At 41.3% G+C, this 16,957-nt stretch overlaps 1 protein-coding gene across 3 annotated transcripts in view; it reads left to right on the forward strand.

Moving 5' to 3' along the window:
* LOC118908909 (suppression of tumorigenicity 18 protein) overlaps nucleotides 1-16,957 on the forward strand; it is a 111,636-nt gene that overhangs the window by 40,588 nt on the left and 54,091 nt on the right. For 2 of the 3 annotated variants that reach the window (XM_036878930.2, XM_036878932.2), the window contains exons 4-6: nucleotides 5,202-5,401; nucleotides 10,685-11,473; nucleotides 15,763-15,897. In XM_036878930.2, the coding sequence (XP_036734825.1) occupies nucleotides 5,202-5,401; nucleotides 10,685-11,473; nucleotides 15,763-15,897 (1,124 nt within the window). The remainder of the gene's footprint in view (nucleotides 1-5,201; nucleotides 5,402-10,684; nucleotides 11,474-15,762; nucleotides 15,898-16,957) is intronic. The other variant, XM_036878931.2, reaches the window with a different exon arrangement.

Below are 16,957 nucleotides of genomic sequence, written 5' to 3' on the forward strand. Positions count from 1 at the left end.
ATTGTATATACATAAGGCAGAGGTCAAGAATTTTTTTGAGATAGATATCCAGGTGACTCAGTGCCGTGCACTGAAGAAACAACTTTTTCTCCGATGATACTTGTGTCATAAATTGACTATATATGCATGAGTGTATTTCTGGACCCAACAGATGGAACATCTATTCTGTTCCATTGCTGTTTGTTTATGCTTGCCCCAGTGACACCCTACCTCAAGTACCAGAGACTTACAACAACCCTTGATATCCAAGACTGCAAGTCTGCCCACATTGTTGTTCTTTTCTCAAGATGGTCTTTGCTGTTCTTGGTTCTTTTTATTTGTTCTTGGTTCATTCCATACAAATTTTGGAATTAATTTGCTTATTTCTAAAAAAAAAAAGTTCTTGGGATTTTGTTTGGACTTGTATTGAATCTAATAGATAAAATTGGGGGAATTGAAAATTGTAATACTGAGTCTTTTATGCATGAACATTTTGTATTTCTCCATTTATTTTGGTCTTTTAAATTTTTCTCAAAATGTTATTTGTTTTGCGCAAGTTTTACACTTTTTGTTACATTTATTCCTAAATATTTCCTATTTCTATTCATTATAAAGGGTTTTACTTAAACACTTTTCTAATTTTTTATTGCTGGTTTATAGAAGTTCAAATAACTTTTTAATAGTGACCTCACTAAATTTACTACCTTATTTCAACATTTTATCTGTAGATTCTTTTGGATTTTCCTCAAACATAATCATGTCTCTGAAAATAATAATAATTTAGTTTTTTCTTTTTCAATCATCTTACCTTTGTTTTTTTTCTGCTAGTCTTCTTAATTCAAATTCATACTTCTTGGTCCCTTTCCATGTGTCTGTGGTATTCTGCATAATTAGAAGAAATCAGTAGGAATATCCACTATGAATTTTCCATGGAAGTGTTGAAGCATATAAATAGTTTCTGTGTACTCAGAGGTTTATAACTGCCACTTATTATTCTCTTTTATTCTTTTTAGTGGGGGGGGGGGCGCGGATATGCTCAGAATTTATCTATTGCTGGACCTATTCTTTTAATTTGTTATATATCTTTTGATAAATTGCATTGAGACTTTACCATTGTGGAAAGTCAGCTGAGAAACTGTTCCAAGGCCTGGTGCTGTTGGGCAGATTTTGGGGTTTCACAGTTTCCTAATTTGCTATACTCTTTCTGAAACCTGAAAGGTCAGTGAATTTGACTTCTGAACATACTTCCAGCACTAATTCTATCATTAGTGTTATCTAATTGTTGTTCTCCTCAATGATTTTAAAATAAAATTTCAGCCTTATGTTGTCATCAAAGGGAATACCATTTAAAATTAGAATTCATGTTTGTAAATAGAAGCATTTCTCAAATATGTAACCAAAAACTAAATACAGATCTTAAAAGATACTTTAATAAAATCAAAACCACAGATATGAAATATGGTGTTGAAAGGTATTTGGTGCATTGATTAAGTTCCCTGGAGGACTCTGGATGCTTAAAACAACAGTTTGATTGAATAGAACAATAAATGCAGGGCTGAGTGTATTTTTTCTCTTTCTTTCTCATCTACTAGAAAAATATAGATAATAGAGCTCATTTATTTCCTTAACATTTCAGAGCTCCGCAGATGGGAAAACACAACCCAGTGGAAATTATTTCTGGCAACCTTGAGAAGATATGTTAGCATTTTGTGGCATTTCTTTCAGTGACATGTAAAGCATGGCTTTTCCTCATTGCAGTGTCACAGTGAAGTGTCACAATAAAGCCAAAATAGTGTGCCCTCAGGGAAAACTAGGGAAAGGGACCATTTTCCATGCACACACAAAGGGTAATATTTATTATAAAGCTTTTCGTTTCAGCTCCAAACGCTGCCTGGGCCATGGCTACTTTGCAATGGAGAAATGCACAGAAAGTGAGATTTAAAGCAAATGTTTTATATAAATCTAATATAATTGATGTAAATATAAGTAATATGTGAAAAAAGTAGAATGCACTTACTGACATACAGGCATGCATAAATCTGCACAGAGTGCCAGGGAGAGAGTTTGTGATGTTGCATAGTGGCAGCATCAGCCTGATGTTGATGGAGTCCAGAGAGCACTGAGCTGAGAGTCTGAACCTTTATCTTGGCCTATTTTTGTCACTACCAGCATAGATGTTATCTTCTTTATCCACAACATATGATACAGAAATTATTCTCCCTGTTCCAGGGATAGGGAATTTGGTATGGTATTTCAAAGATTTGATTATCTGTTGCAGATTACACAGCTAATATTACTTAAGGAACTTCATATGCAGTATCAAATTTAATGATTTATTTTAAGCTAAATTTATACTTCAGACAAAATCTTACATATCTGTTTCATCTTTGCAGTTATTATTTGATTTTTATTACCATTGAGTGTCATCTCATTACATTTATTCGGCAGCTCCAGACTGCAGACATTTTGCAGTTCTTAATTACATTTTGCAACATGTTTTTCATTGCCGCAACTCAGTATCATCTCCAGATCTAATGCGGGCCCTATATAACTGACCTGAACCACTGGGCAAAGCCCTTTGATAGACAGCTGCCTTCCAGCTAGAGAGGTGGCTGATTTATGCAGGTGCTACTTCAACCAGTTGTCAGATGCATATGGAAATTACTGCAATTAATTGTTCTGATTTGGCAACATGTAGGAGGGAGCGCGAACGCTGAGGCCTAGCAGATTGGGATTCAAGTATCAGCCCCGCTGGTGACCAGACATACGGTTTGGGGAATATTACTTGTCTTTGTAAGTAATTTTGGATAAGAATATTAACAAGACAAAGTTTGTAAGGATCTGCTGGTGGTAGGTGTTCAGCCTCAATCATGATCTAACCGCCAAAGACAGAAATGACATTTTCTGACTGACCGCCTCTTCGTTGACACCTGCACCACTCCATGTCACGTTGAACCATGTTTCCTGGCAAATCTTCATTTACACACATTTTCTTAGCCTCTTGCCCAATACAAATACTATACTTAAATTGTTTTTTAGAATCCACTTTCTTTTCTTGCTTTGATATCTGAATAAAACTTGTCAGGAGCTTCTCCTATTTGCCATAAACATTCTTGGCTTGAGATAATGTTTTAGTGGTATATTTTTCTGAGCATCTTTGATAGAAATTCACTTGAATTAGGGGGCTTTAACTAGTTTAGGGAACTTCTTAAGCTCTCTTCACAATTACTAGGAAATGTATCCCCCTTGGATGTGTTTCTTCTGTCCCTCTTCCTTCAAAGGTCAGTCTCCTTGACAAAGAAGGCCAGTGTAAGGGTGGTTCTGCTGTGCTCACTCCCTTTACATCATAACTGCTGTTGTAGTGGTTTCATTAACAAACCAGCAGGTTCAGGCTATGTAGGTCTTCACCTAAGGCCTTTTTATAATCTTCTTGCTCTCATAGTCATCAGGTGATATTCTCTTTTGCTCCATCTTCTGCACATGGTCACTTTAAATTTGGGCATATTAGATAAATTTTGCAGAAGTACATTAGTTTATTTAGGAACTTCACTGGTCTCTTCCCTAGGATTTTCAATTCTCCAATTTGTAATCTCTTTTGAGAGATTTTTAACAATCTTAGATGATTTCTCCTTCCAGAATCTTCTTTTCTAGAAGGAAGAGCACTTTCATGTCCTCTGAAGTTTTTAAATCTAATCTTCTAAATTCCAAAGAATTCATGTATGACTATAATCAGATAATTTTCATGAATGAGCCACCATCTTTGTACTGATGATTCTAAGAGAAAAATATGAAGCCTTTGTGGGTTTGAAATATATTTTAATTCTCTATGAATTAAATGCCTTTTTTTGTTACCTCTGATGCATGCTTAGGAATGCTATATCTTAACTAAGATCTGTTTCCATGACATGGCTGTTCCTACATTGTTCTTATGTTTTAGAGAATGTTGTGTCCCAGCAAACTGGAGGCAGCTAAACACTAGGTGTGGAATTAGTTAATAATTATGTATGTATGAAATCACTAACTCAGAATACTATTGTTATTAAGCAACTATGTGACCAATAAATATGAGAGGTGCCCTCTCAGCACCACTCTTGCACAGTTAAGCCTTGAGTCCCCTGGCTGGTCCTTTCAGATCTTCAATATCTCATCATGTCTCCTCCCTTATGTGCGGGTCAGGGACCGACAGGCCTTTGTCTGTTTAGTAACATAGCTGAATACTGAATGATTTTTTAGTGGTGGCGTAGGTAGTATCTTATTACTCTAAGTCTGTGATTCTCTTCATCTGATCTTTTCATCTGAAACTCTTGCATTTTTTCATCTGAAACTCTTGCATTTTCTTCAAAGAGCATTTAATAAATATCTCTCAGACTCACTGTTGGCTAAACCCTCCAGTCTTCCTGCATCTTGCCAAGAGACTGTTTGTCTTAACTTCAACACATAGAGTGATCTGCATTAACTGTGACTGAGCTATGTGGTAGGAAACCTGTTTTGAAAGGGCCATCCTCAGGAGCACTTCCAAATAAAACCATAAAAGAGAGATAGGAATAAACTGTTGTCCATTTTTGTGAAATCCAATCTAAATTCCCCTCCTTTTATGTGTTTGTTCTGTGTGCCAATGGGTGAGAACCAAAAGGCAGAATGCCATGGAGCATCTTTATACTGTTTTGTTTTTTAGAGGTTTTGGTGACTGGAGATGGGGTTGGTTGAATGTTCATACATTGTCCCCTCCTTTTATGCTTCTTTCTTTCAAGTCAAAGCTCAGGATGTGGCATTGAACGTTTGATGCACAACTGTGGCAGAGATAAGAAGCTTTGGTAGCAGACAGCTATTTGAAAGACCTTGTGACTTCTCCATACTGGACACTTTTTTTTGTATCTGGTGGTATATTTTTCACATTAGCTGTTTCTTAGGATTAGCAAACCAGTGCAAATCTTGTTTCATCCCTCCCTGGGTATTTAATGTAGTGCCAAGCAAAGCACAGATTAACATATGTTTACTCAGGATTAAGGATGATTTTTTAAAAACTCTCCTGATAGGCAGTAAAGTATAATCCACACAGTTCAATGGATGCAGTGGATGGGCTGTTTCTATTAGTGCCAATAACTCATCCTGAACCTTTAGTCCCAAGTTTCCACAGGCTTTGTGTTATACTTCATGAAAGTCAAATGGCAAATAGCAGCAAACTGTTTTATCACGTTCTTAATTTGCCTCAATCACTGCAGTGCTGCGTATGATTGCTCCATGGCCAAGAAGAGGAGAGCAGAAGAGCACGCTTTGGGGGTCCCGGTCAATAAGAGGAAGTCCCTGCTAATGAAGCCACGGCACTACAGCCCAAACATGGACGGCAAGGAAGAAAGCGAGGACAGGACGGAGGTGGAGGAAGATGCTGGCCTCCTCGAAGGCAACGATCACATGACCACAGGTAGCGAGGAGCACGGGCCCTGACTTATCTAATCCCTGGCTGCAAAGATTCTGTCCTGACTTGAGTAGAATGGACAGTCTTGTGGTTGTAAAAGCGTATTCCAGTTTGGAAGCAAAACCAAACATTTATTTACTCATGGTCCATTTATTGAGGGCCAATTTCATATCAGTGACTGAGGAGAATCTAAATATAAGCAAGAGTGAGTCCTTGCCCTGAGTCCATTGTCAAAAGCACAGGACTGGACTGTGCCTCTTTTTGAAGAAAATACAAGATACTAAGCCTTAAAATTGAAGAGTGCCTTGACTTCCTAATAGGTGGATGTCTGTCCCTGAAAGAAGCCTTTAAATTAAAAGGACACATTTAAGCCTTAAAATATTAAGATATGACATATGTAAATAAAACATTAAATTTTTTGTTTTATAACCATATATAGTATTATTTAACTCCCAAAAATATAACTGATAACAACAAGGACCAATGCAGGTAGACTGTGACTAAGTAATATTTTCAATAATTTAAAATTGAAGGACAAGCCAAGTAATTATTTCCCAGCTAACCATGTTCCACAGCCCTGTTCTCCAAGCTCTGACTACTGTTAGAAAGCAGTAAAGTTTCTGTGACAGCGAATCAGCAAACCACATTTCCAAAAATGACAGTTCATAGCTGCTCTTATTCCTGGTCAAAAGAGCAAAACTCTAAGTCACCTTCAGTCCACTGAGCAAGTTACCTGGACCCTCCAGAAGGAAGAGAGCTGAGTTAGTACCCAAGCCCAGTACAAGGGCTTTTCACCTATTGTCTCATTAACTTCAGTACCCCCACATCTTTACTTGTCCAGGTGTGAACCTGATTGTGTCTTCAGTGAGAAGTTCAGAGGATGAAGGGAGGGTAAAGTGCTCAGGAAGGCTGAGGTCATAAGCTTGAATCCATTTAATGGCCAAACTATACCCCAGACCCTAACAGGCTATTTTCCAAATAGTCATAGGTGGGCATTAAGGGTGATAGAAAAGTGTGTGGTCAAAACCATAGAGATACATCTTCTTCACTGGGGCAAACAAGAAGATGAGCTTGAAAAGTACTATCTGGAGATGGGATGAGCACATGCTTAGCCAAGGCAGACGGAGAAGGGGAGGGTTACCTTGAAGTGATATTGACCAGGTATGTGGAGTTCTCCCCAGTTTATAGCCACATGCTTGTGATTCAGGGAGATCTGTCAGTCACAGGAGTGCAAGAGGCTGGAATGATACTTTTAATACACATTATCTCCTGTCAAACAGCCAATAAGTGATAAGCCACTCCGTATTTTAGAACTTCGGAAGATGAATTCTCTTTGCTAGGGCTTTTATTCCCAGCAAAATTTAAATGTTCGAGGTCTGGAAAACTAATTTACCTGTGAAAGTAACTTAGTGACAGACACAGAACTAAAATCCAATCATAATAAAATCCAGTTACGTTAAAGGAGTCAAACTCAAAACATGTTGTGACTTTCAGAAGATTGTTTTTATTTGTTTAAGTTGTTTTGATGCAGAACAGCTAACACATAGCAAAAATATATTAACATATACTTTCCAGGATTCCCAGACACCTTGGAGGAGAGACTTTGGTTTAACAAATAAACAAATGTAAACGTTTACATACTAGGCAACAATGCTTCCTTTTTTTTCTTCTTTGTGCAAGAAACTCTTGTCCCGGTCCCAGCCCTTCTGCCTGTCCCCCATACTTTGAAATGCAGGCAGGACTGAGCAAGGGCAGTCCTGGCTCCCTGTCCAGCTCTCCAACTGGACCCGAGGTGCACCTGGGAACTTTTTCTGACCTGTGTTATGGTATTAAGAAAGTTGAGGTGGGTTATTTGTTTTTGTTTTTGCATATTTTTATTTATAATTTAGGGATTGTATTTTCACTGAGAGCTGTCAATTGTATTCTAGTATCTTCTTAGTAATTCACTCTTGAAAATAACCAAACTTGGGGCAATAATAGGCTATTAGTATTCTAAAGATTTTCTCCTCACTTCAGCCACGACATCTGACATTCCCAGGCTGTAGGGTCTGAGGGTGGCTCGTAGGAGAGAGGCAGTCATGAAGTTGGGAGGCACATGGCTCTGGGTCTGAATTTCAGCCCCACACTGGTTACCTGGGTGATCTTGAGCAAGTCCTGAACCCCTTAGAATCATAGTTTTCCTTCTGTAATATGGAGTAGAAATCACCTTTCTTATAGTTATATAAAGATCAAATGGATTGAAGAACTGACTGTCATGCCAGAAACATATCAGTGTATTGTCCTAGGATGTCATTGGATCACATCTCTTTAAAGATGTGGACCCAGGGTGCAGGAGACCTGGGCCTGCCAAAGGTCACACAGGCAGGCAGTGCGGGGCCAGCAGCCTGGCCTCAGTCTCCAGACCTGAGACTCAGGGAGGGTTTCCCTCCCTGGTGTGTACTGGGCACTGAGCCTGCAGTTCCCCCATCCTGGTGGATGGTGGGTGGTGCCGTAGCATGCGGGACCTGAATGGTGAACGGGGCTGAGCCTTCCTCACACTGGGCCCTTCCTCAGGGGTTAATTCCACTGCTTATTCTAAATGAAAATCAGGCCCACCCCATGTATGTAGAAGGCCCTCTGTATCCTCTGCCATTAATCTCTTCTAAAGCAGTATCAGGGAAGGAGGAGGCAAGCCATCATTTGCTGCATACCTGTTGCGTGTCAGCTGCTTCCCATGTACCCCCATGTGGCTTCCACAGTGTGCCCCACTGTGTGCATAAGGACACGGCTCACGAAGACTCAGAAACCCACTGGGGTTTGCAGAGATGAGTGCCCAGATCCAGAACCAAACCAGGTCTCTGTGACTGTAAGGGCAGAGCTCTTTCAGCTACTTCAGTGGCAAAGGCACAAAACAAATCTCCAGGCCATCCATGGAATAAAAACACACCAGCATAGGAGATGCAGGCAGTCTGTTCCAAAGCTAGGAGAAACAAGCCCTTCGTCACAGATCTGCCAGGTTCAAAAGTGAACTCAATTTTGTCTTCCTTATAATCAGAGTGAAAGGCAGAATGGGGTGCGTCGTGAGGAAGCTGGTGTGCAGGTCTGCAGAACAGCCCTGGGAACCATCGCGTACGATGCACAGAGGCACCTCTATCGGCAGGATTCCACTTCTTCTGAAGAATAATTAATAAATATTTTCTTTTAGCATATAACAAACAATTGAACCAAACAATTATGTAAACTGGAAATGACCCAAAATGCAAGCAGTTGGCAGCAGCACAGGGAGATGTATTGTCCTGCACATGTGCATTTTTTGTCACTCCCGCCTCTCTGCTGATCTGCACTTAATAGGAATATTTTAAACTATGTAGCTAAGCAACAGAGGTAATTGTTGCTTTCTAGAGCTTTTGTTAGCACTCTAACATAGCCCAAATATGCATAATTAGGTATAATGTCTATAAATCATTATTGTACACATGTGGGTAGTTAAGTGGAGTGAGAGAATAGTTCAATGAATTGAGCATATTCACTGAAAATGCTTTTTATTTGTTTTCTGTAGTTCATAATACTTTAAAATTATCATAACCCCTTTACACTTTCTCTTAATAGCCAACCGTGATATTGAGAAAAACGTCATTTGCATTTTAGACTATGTTTAATATATTATTTAAACCTGGAGTTCCTCTGATATGAATTCAGGAGAGGATAGACCATCCCATCAAGTATTATGTGCCTGTTTATCTAGCCTCTTTCCTAGGAAGTAAAATGTTAAATTTTTCAGTTTATGTTGAATAGATCCCAACAAAGGACGGCACCCTATAATCAGCATTATTTAAAGGGGCCAGTGTTGTGACTAAATTCTTCCCTTCATCCAAAAATGCTTTTAGTTACTATGGCAATATTTACTTGATCCTGGCAGTCCAGTGTTGATTTAGGGAGATAATTACCAGAAAGGAAGATGATGGAGATGTATTTTTGAGTGTCCTTGTCAGAGACAATGTTTATAAAAAAATTAAATGAGACAAAAACAGGCACATTGTCTTCTGCACAGATACCCTCTCCTGCAGCCCTCACATGGGATGGCTGTGCTTTTCTTCCCTCCAAAGATGTTTATTGACACAGTATGCACTTCACTTGGTGTCTTTAACAGCCTTTAAGGGGGCTCATTATTTTGTTTCCCATCCCCCACCTGCCTTTTGAGACACAGAAACGCTGCTGAGGCTTTTTGTCCGAGTGCACATTGGGGGCCATGGCTGGCTTGGTGCATTTCACAGACTGGAGTGGCTGGGTTCCCTGCTCCCCAGACTGCCCTGCGCTGGGCCAGGGCTAGGCCACTGGCGAATCTGCACCCTCAGTTGTGTGTTTGCAGTGGGACAGACTTGGGTAGGCCATGTGTCTATAAGTTACACACACAGCCTGTCCCTGTGACTGGGGAGACAGAGACCCAGTGGGCTGTCCTAGAGGACAGGCACGGGGGGGCCTGTTCTCAGTCACAGGGCTCCCCGACCCTCAGGACTCCAGCTGGCCCTGCGCAGAGACAGCCAGCAAAGGCTCCACATGCTCCAGCCTCTCCCGCCTCTTGTCTTGTTTCCTTTTTACACAAATGCATATGAGTACCAGGCCAGAAAATGTGCTACTATGTAAGATATTATTTGATCGTGCTAGTATTTCCCATTTGTTTATATTTTTCTTGGCCTGGGATTTTTGTGTGAAAATTATGAAAGTGAACAGGCAGTCTAGAAAAATTGAGAATTCTGGCACTTATAATCTCTATACAGGTGTATTTTGTAGTTTAGCGAACATTCCATAAAATCTAAAAGTATGTTTGAAAAACTACAGAGGTAGTGAACATAAACCAAATAAAATATGCTGCCATGCTAACAGAAATCTCATGAATATTTCCTTAATAATGTATAGTTTTATGTATATTTGATTTCCTTCTTCTCTAGTATTTGCAAATATAAGAGGTAGAGTAACAATAATTTCACATTCAGCATTTTGTATTGTTAAGTATATATACTTAAGTAGATACTAAAAGCACATAGCTCTTAATATGCTGAGATTTCTAATAGCAGTTTTTGCAAAGGTAATTCTCAAAATATTAAGATCTAAATTTTGTTTTGTTTTAAGGAAGATATATATTTTTCTCAGTGTTTATAAAATTGATAGATCCCACATATTCACATACTACACATATTACCTACAGATAGGTCGGTATCTGTATCTGTCTATCCATCTATCTATCTAGGTGCAGTTTTCTAACGTATTTTTTGCTCCTGTGTTTCAAATGTTTGTTTTGTTTTTCCATAGAAGAAATCGTCATAAAACCTCTGGATGAGAAGCTCCGTTCAGCTGCGCAAGAAAACTCCGGCACAAAAGCACACAGATACGGCTGTTATCAAGAGCTCGTGGTCAAATCTTTAATGCACTTGGGGAAATTTGAAAAAAATCTATCTGTTCAGCCCATGAGTGAAAACTTAAATGGCAGTGGCATCCAGTCTCTAAGAGCAGAGAGCGACGAGGTGGACGAGTGCTGTGTGACCCATCCTGATGATAGAAAAGAAGAAACTAATTCCCGGCTACCCTTTTGCTTATCCGATGACAGTGAAAGCGCCTCCGAAAGTGCAGAGAACGGTTGGGACAGTGGCTCCAACTTCTCAGAAGAAACCAAACCACATAGAGTTCCAAAATATATCTTAGTGGATAATAGAAAAGACCTACTGGATGTTCCTGAAATAAAAACTGAAGGCGACAAATTTATCTCATGTGAAAACAAGTGTGATTCTGAAACAGAAATGAGAGACGCGCAGCATGCTCCCGCGGACCCGCCGGATGGCACAGCCTTGCGGCCGTTCTCTGGGGCGGCGGCGGAGGACCAGGCGTGTACGGCGGTAATGATGGAAGAGCCCACTGGCCCGGAGAAAGCCGAGGGGAACTTAAGTCTGCTGGAGCAGGCGATTGCTCTGCAGGCTGAGCGCGGCTACGTTTTCCGTAACACCTACAAAGAGCTGGACAGGTTCCTATTGGAGCACCTGGCAGGGGAAAGGCGGCAAACCAAAGTTACTGACACGGGTGGAAGACAAATCTTTAACAATAAACGTAAGACACGTTTTTGCATTTATTTTAGGAATAAAATTGCCTTAAGGGTTGGAAAAAAATTAAGATTTGATTCCTTCTTCCAGATAGCTTTTTGACAATGCAACTTAAAAACCAATATATATTGTAAAATAAACAATTTCTTCCCCCCCCCCCCCACTTTCTAGACAGCTCTCAGATTAAGCTTAGTCAGTTTTGCAGTGTTTTCACATGTGACAAAGAATCATATGGTATTTTTTAAAAAGTACGTTATCAGACATGTTACAAGTACGTTAGTACTTACTGAGTTTTAATTGATTACTTGTTAATCAATTCCAGAAATTTAACTGATTTTCTCACCCTCTTTCTGGGATCATATGAATGCTTTGGAGCTTTAAAATATTGCCAAGGTACTTGCAAGTCAGCCATGATGCCCTGATCTTTCTTAGGGTAAACTACATGTTAGCATTTTTATAAGTCTGTTTCTCTAACTCAAGGCCCACAAATATCTGGGTCAAACATGAATAAGAGAGTAAACATGCTTTGCTTGTAAGACCTTAAAACGGTTCCTCTGACTTTAGGGATATTGTGTCCCCTCTGCCACAAGGATACTCCTTCCTGCTCGTATTGCACCAGGTGGGCCTGGTGATGATTCCCATAGTTACATGGAGCTTCCCAAATGGTGGTCCTTAAGTGTTTAGAAGGCTTGTTCTAAAGTGGTTGTTTACAGGATCCTATTAGACTCACTTCTCCAGAACTTGCATTTATTTTTAGCAGGTTCCAAAGATCTGAAGTCTAAGGACCACAGAATTAGAGGAGATTTAGAGAAAACCAAGGTCAGGGCCCCCAAAGAACTTACAAGATACTGTGTTAGTATGGTTTTGGTGTTCTGATAGCTGAGATTTATGCAGAAATGGATTGTATATTTTATCATTTTGTGTCAGTTTTAGGACTCACCTGCAATCTTGTCAGTTACTGTCTTAAGCTCAGAGCTGAGAAAACAAAAAAGAATAAAGTAACATCATGTAGTGAGGAGCAAGATAATAATGCTTTGCAAACATGCTGCCAGGGTTGGGATGGGGACAGAATATTAATGACTAATGTGTGTTTAGGACAAGACATGGCACTTAGCTCTGTGTGTTCAACCAATATGCAACTTGTTGAACTTATCTGTGTGTGATTATTTTTAAAGAACTACAAATTCAGGGGGGAAAAAAAGGTGAAATTTACTTCAAATTCCATAAAGCCATAATTTCCTAAATAACTCCATTTCATTTTCTAAAATACACTATTTTCCTATTTGACCATCTCTAAAATCAGAAAGGTATGCCATGATTTAATTTTCAGTAGTTTTTTTCTTTCTTACTAGCACACAAAATGAGGTTTCATCTTACTATTGATGATGTATTCCAGCCAATCAAGTCCAGGATTTGGAGAAACTTTATTTGTGCTATATAAACTTTATTTATAGCTCATAATACTTGACTATCCTTTTTATATAATTCATTTTTTGGTACTTGAACATTTATTTTGTTTTAAAAAATTAATAAGACAATAGAATCTGTGTTTGTAAACACAGGTTGTGTTGGAGGCTTAGAGAATTACAAACAGGGTTGCATGAGCCAATAGTATATCCTGTTGCACAGGATAGTCCTGCCTTGGAGGATTAAATGCCTATGGAAGGAGATACAGACCAGACTAGTATGAAACAGGCAAAAAAAATGTGAAGCCAGTTATGCAGGGGACTGTACTCTTTGTCTAGAGGATGCCTGCAGAGTCCAAGTTAAGTATTCACTTTCCTGTTGCTTGCTCTAGATGTGGAGCCCAAGGGAATATGGGGGGCTGTTTTTCTCAGGCATGCATTCCATGCTCCTAAGTCAATACTTGTTCCAGCTGATAGCCATGCTCTCCAAAATGCCACTCTAATTTCCTATACACCTTGGGCATGCAGCTCCGCTGTTACGGAAGGAACACTAGGATTGTAAAATATTGTTGTACCCAAGCTTTCAGGTAAGTCAGCAATTCTAAAATAAAAAAGTTTGACTAGACTGTTGTTACTAAGCATTTAGTGAGTCTTTAAGTCCTAATATGAATAAAGTCACCATATAATTTATTGTACAGCCCACGACACTTTTAGAGTGAAGGGAAGTGATATGAACAGTCACACGAGTTTATCAGGTATGCATAAGGCAGTCCTGGGCAAACCAGGATATAAGTCACCAGAGTATAAGGTCATTATGCAGCATTTGGCAAAGAAAATAGAAGAGCCAGGCTGGAGAGCTACCTGAGAGCTCAAGCTCTGGCTTCTTATCATGCAAACAGGTTCTGCCCTGTACAGCATTGCACCAGCATCTTTGTTTCACCCAGCAGAGAGGGGGCTTGCAGACAAAGGTAAATGATGGTGTGTCAGTGGACCAGACCTGGTCAGGTGCCAGCCCTGCCTTATCTCCCACACCCTCCCTGGCTTCCTATAGACAAATAGTGTAGCAAGGAGGGGAGATGCTCAACGCCAAACCTTTCAATGTGGTTTCGAAATGTGGCCTCACCTGGACAAGATCCAGGGAAGAAGGGCATCAAAGTACACATTGCTTCTCATTCTCCTTTTTCCTCATCCACCCTCATATCTGATATCAGCCCCTCTTCCCAATTTCTCTTTAATCAGGCTTCACAGCTTTTGACAGCCGTCTACAGATATTACATGCTCCAATCAACTTGAAATTTGTCAACATATTTGGATTAAATAAAATATATCTACAAAACCAAAGAACATATCTAAACACTTAATATGCCCCTTTGTCTCTTACCTAAGATAGAGTGTGGGCTGCACATCATGGCATTTAAATCATGTCTTTCATCAAACATGAATGGCTGCTGCTCAAGGCATCCCTATCATTTGGCTATTCCTTTCTCATTTCAGTTTATATCCTCTCTGCGGACTCTGGCCTCCCTGGCAGTGTGCCCATTAACTTGAAGGATCCTTGGCCCCTCCTCTTTTGCTGAAACCATGCCCCCAAATAATTGCATTACATACAACCTGCTGTGCCCATCTGCCCAGGACCGTTTTTAACTGGGGTGGCATGGTACCACAGAGGCCTGTCTGCTCCTCTCAACATTCCACCCTGGAGACTCTCACATCCTGACATTGCCCTGTTCTCAGTGCCATGCTTAGAGCAGGAGCATGTGGGCCCTGCATGTCCTCATGTTGCAGGGCTCTGCCCATTTCCATGCCGGCAACTTCCTTGTGATAGGATCACACAGATCATCTGGTTTTGCTCTCAGCATCAAGTGTGTGCGTGATTCTGATACCATTAGTGCTGAACAGCATCCTGGTTAGGCCTCGTGTATGTTACTAGGTTCAAGAACCCTTTATCTGACCTGCAGCCAGGTGTATGCTGGAAACTAATACCCGAGCTTGTCTGCAGCCTTCCCTGAAGGCTGCTGTCCTAGGATGCCTGACAGTGTGTCCCAGGTGCCTGGCCCTGCCCGGTTGCTCCCCTGCTCCCCCCACCCCATGTTCTGGCAGGCTCTCTAGACACTCAGGGGGCCTCCACTCCCTACCTCTGTTCTCTGTCTCTCCCCAAGAACATCCCCTGCCCAGCCTTCTTCCCACACCTGTTTCAGTGTCTGCATGCAGAGTACAAGCAGCAGCCCCTCCGCAGCTGCTGCACGTTGACCCACGGGCCTGCTTTTGGGCCTGTGCTGTCCTGGCCTGCGCTGCACTGCTGCCTGCAGAGCATGGCACACAGTGGCATTCCCGGCCATCCTAACTCTCGGCAGACTCCCCAGCATCGAAGAGCAGCTGCTGGAGCCCGAACCCTAGGGCTACATGCTGCTGGGGACCCACAGGGGACAAGATCCGAGAGGCCCTTCTCAAATAGGGTGGCCTCTTTGTTTTACAATTTTCAGTCTGGCTTTTTCCAGACTCCTTCAGTAGAAGATTATTTTGGTTTAAATACTTCTTTCTTCCTTCTCACTTCTTTTTTCTTTTCAGGAGCCTGTGTGGTTTTGGCATAGGGTTGATTTGTCATAATGAGGCTCTAATGACAATATGTGACATGACAACTTAAATCCATCTCTGCATTTTAACGGTCCCTTGCCCTGTGTCAGCTTTTGCTCAGGAAACTAACAAAATTGAAAACATTTTTTATGTTTCCACAGGTCTTAGTTGAGGGTCTTATTCAAGGCAATGTGAGAAGAATGTTTATGATGATAAAACTGAATAAAGTGAGACTGTCAGCCTGCAAGGCCACTCTGTTGAGTGGGAAGGGAGAGGAAAATAACCAAATGAATCTTTCAATTCAATTTCTTTGTAGATTCACCAAGGTCTGAAAAGAGAGAGACCAAGTGCCCCATCCCTGGGTGTGATGGCACAGGACATGTGACAGGACTCTACCCCCACCACCGCAGCCTTTCAGGGTGCCCCCACAAAGTGCGGGTTCCCCTGGAAAGTGAGTACTGCTTATCCCCAGAGCGCCACAGTGCCATGGTGCCATCTTCCTTCTCCTCCAGTTTGGACTTAGGAATGGAAATATAGTTTTGTCTTTCTGTGTCAAGACAAATTCCATCTCACTGGGCTTTTAATATAGCTATTAATATAGCATATTAATAGTAAATGAAGGGTACAGTAAGGCCAATAACTCAGGAGACAGCTGACACTGAGAAGAGAAATTATTATGGTTCCCAAGGGGAGGCAGGGCATGACACGCCAGGCAGAGCCTCGCAGGAAGGCTCCCAGGGGGAATCATGGGCAAGAGCCTTTACTGTGGCTTCTGTGGGGAGGAGCAGGGTAGGCAGGCTTAGATGGGCTAGTTTGAATTCTTTCAGTGGGCTCTGGGGCTTAGGAACTATCTGCAGTTGGCTGGTAGCTTGTGCTGGGCTTAGGGCAGGTGGAGAGTGTCCGAAGTGGGAGAGCCTGATGAAAGAGACCTGGGCATGGTCTCAGCACAGGTGTTTGCTATCCCTAGGCATCAGCTCCCCTGGCAGGGCATTCTCTGCAGGGTTTTCAAGGCCCCAGAGGTCCACGCATCAGGATAGAGGTTATTACCCTGTGGACTGCAGTCTTTTCTCACCTCGAGGCATGGCCTCCACAGTGTCTTAATCTCGGTTCCTCATCTGAATATGGGAGGTGCATCTTGTTACCAGTGTCCTCCAGCCCCCCTCTGCACACAGGAAACTGTGATATCTGTGATGTCACCCAGGGCATCCTGTGGCAGCTGAGGGCACCAAGCAAAAGTAAATCTTTGTTGGTCTCTGTGAGCCAGGAAACTAGATTTTAGGGAAAAGCTGGCTTCCTAAATTTTGCAGTTAGCAATGTGATGTACCTTTGGCTTTGGGAACCTGTGTATTAAGACTCTCTTGGGTCATACAGAGCACAGTGATGGGGATGCCTTGGCCTCACTCTTCACAGCAGCACAGCTGTGCAAATCACTGGATTAATCAGTTTAGCTCTGCCCCATGGGATAAGCAGTCCCTTGGACTAAAGACTTAACAGTCATCTCACCATAGTCT

The sequence above is a fragment of the Manis pentadactyla genome, chromosome 3, assembly GCF_030020395.1.
Source record: "Manis pentadactyla isolate mManPen7 chromosome 3, mManPen7.hap1, whole genome shotgun sequence".
Lineage (NCBI taxonomy): Eukaryota > Metazoa > Chordata > Mammalia > Pholidota > Manidae > Manis > Manis pentadactyla.